The sequence below is a fragment of the Mandrillus leucophaeus genome, unplaced genomic scaffold (assembly GCF_000951045.1).
Source record: "Mandrillus leucophaeus isolate KB7577 unplaced genomic scaffold, Mleu.le_1.0 Scaffold70, whole genome shotgun sequence".
NCBI classification, from domain to species: domain Eukaryota; kingdom Metazoa; phylum Chordata; class Mammalia; order Primates; family Cercopithecidae; genus Mandrillus; species Mandrillus leucophaeus.
The window spans coordinates 3,620,193-3,621,870 of NW_012107586.1; the positions used below are offsets into that span (position 1 = coordinate 3,620,193).

The 1,678-nt window shown below is 43.6% G+C and overlaps 1 protein-coding gene across 1 annotated transcript in view; it reads right to left on the minus strand.

The window, feature by feature from the left end:
• The window catches only part of ZNF142 (zinc finger protein 142), a 22,374-nt gene that overhangs the window by 15,718 nt on the left and 4,978 nt on the right, over positions 1-1,678 (minus strand). Inside the window, exons 5-6 of the mRNA XM_011964614.1 lie at positions 1,080-1,127; positions 333-378 (exon numbers count right to left, since the gene is read on the minus strand). Coding sequence (XP_011820004.1) covers positions 333-378; positions 1,080-1,127 — 94 coding nt within the window. The remainder of the gene's footprint in view (positions 1-332; positions 379-1,079; positions 1,128-1,678) is intronic.

Genomic DNA, 1,678 nt, shown 5'->3' on the forward strand with positions numbered 1-1,678 from the left:
CTTTGGGAGGCCAAGGCAGGTGGATCACCTGAGGTCAGGAGTTCGAGACCAGCCTGACCAACATGGAGAAACCCCGTCTCTACTAAAAATACTAAATGACCTGGGCATGGTGGCGCATCCCTGTAATCCCAGTTACTCAGGAGGCTGAGGCAGGAAAATCACTTGAAACCAGGAGGCAGGGGTTGCAGTGAGCCAAGATCACACTATTGCACTGCAGCCTGGGTGACAAGAGTGAAACTCTGTCTCAAAAAAAAAAAAAAAAAAAATTTCAGTGCAACATCTAAAATGATACCTAAGTATACAAAGGAAGAAAAACCACCCAGCCCCTTCACACACACAATTTCGTGTGTTTCTTTTTGACCCTTTTCTTCCCACTTGCTATATATCAAAGATATTTTTATATTTGAGTACATTTACATCTAGTTTGTACTTTCTTGTCCAGTTTGTTTTTTCCAGAGCATGGACAAATCAAAATGAAATTCTGCCCTTGCTTCCCTGGGGACAAAAAAAATAAAAATAATTTTTTTGGCTGGTGGTGGGGGAAACAGGGTCTCTCTCTGTCACCCAGGCTGCAGTGCAGTGGTGGTGTGATCATAGTTCACTGCAGCCTTGACCTCCCGGGCTCAAGCGATTCTCCCACCTCAGCCTCCTGAGTAGGTGGGACTACAGGCACCACCATGCCTGGCTAATTTTTAAATTTTTTGTAGAGATGGGGTCTCCCTATGTTGCCCATTCTAAAAATAATTAAAAAAAAAAAATTAATTGTGCGCTTATGGATGGACATCTGGGCTGTTTCCAACCATTACAAATAAAGCACCCCTATATATTCTCATCCTTGTATCTTTGTGCATGTATATATGCCTTTCTGTAGGACAGATTCCTACAGTGGAATTACAGTGGTCAGAGTATGCAAACTGTAAAATTTGCTATGTAGCTAAATTGACCTTCAAAAGATTATACTAATTTGTATCTCCATAATCTATAACATGGTGTTTCCTATAGCCTCGTCAACACTAGGCATTATTTAAAATGTTTAATTTATGCCAAACTGCATCTCCTATTTTTTTTTTTTTTGAGACAGAGTCTCGCTTTGTTGTCCAGGCTGTGGTTGAGGGGCACAATCTTGGCTCACTGCAACCTCCGCCTCCCAGGTTCAAGCAATTCTCGTGCCTCAGCCTCCTGAGTAGCTGGGATTACAGATGCCCGCCACCACGCCCAGCTGATTTTTTTGTATCTTAGTAGAGATGGGGTTTCACCATCTTGCCCAGGCTGGTCTCAAACTCCTGAGCTCAGGCAATCGCCTGTCTCGGCCTCCCAAAGTGCTAGGATTATAGGCATGAACCACCATGCCCAGCCGCATCTCTTATTTTTAACTGGAATTTATTTGTTTGCTAGTGAGATTAAGCATCCTTCCATATAGTTACTACTTTTATTTCTTTAGAGCATTGCACATAGATTTCTTTTTCCCATTAAAAAAAAAAAAAAAAGGTTTCTGCTGGGTGCGATGGCCCAAAACTTTAGGAGGCCGAGGTGGGAAGATTGCTTGAGCCCAGGAGTTCAAGACTAGCCTGGGCAACAAGGTGAGGCCTCGTCTCTACAAAAGAAAATTTAGAAACTAGCTGGGTGGCCGGGCGCGGTGGCTCAAGCCTGTAATCCCAGCACTTTGGGAGGCTGAGAC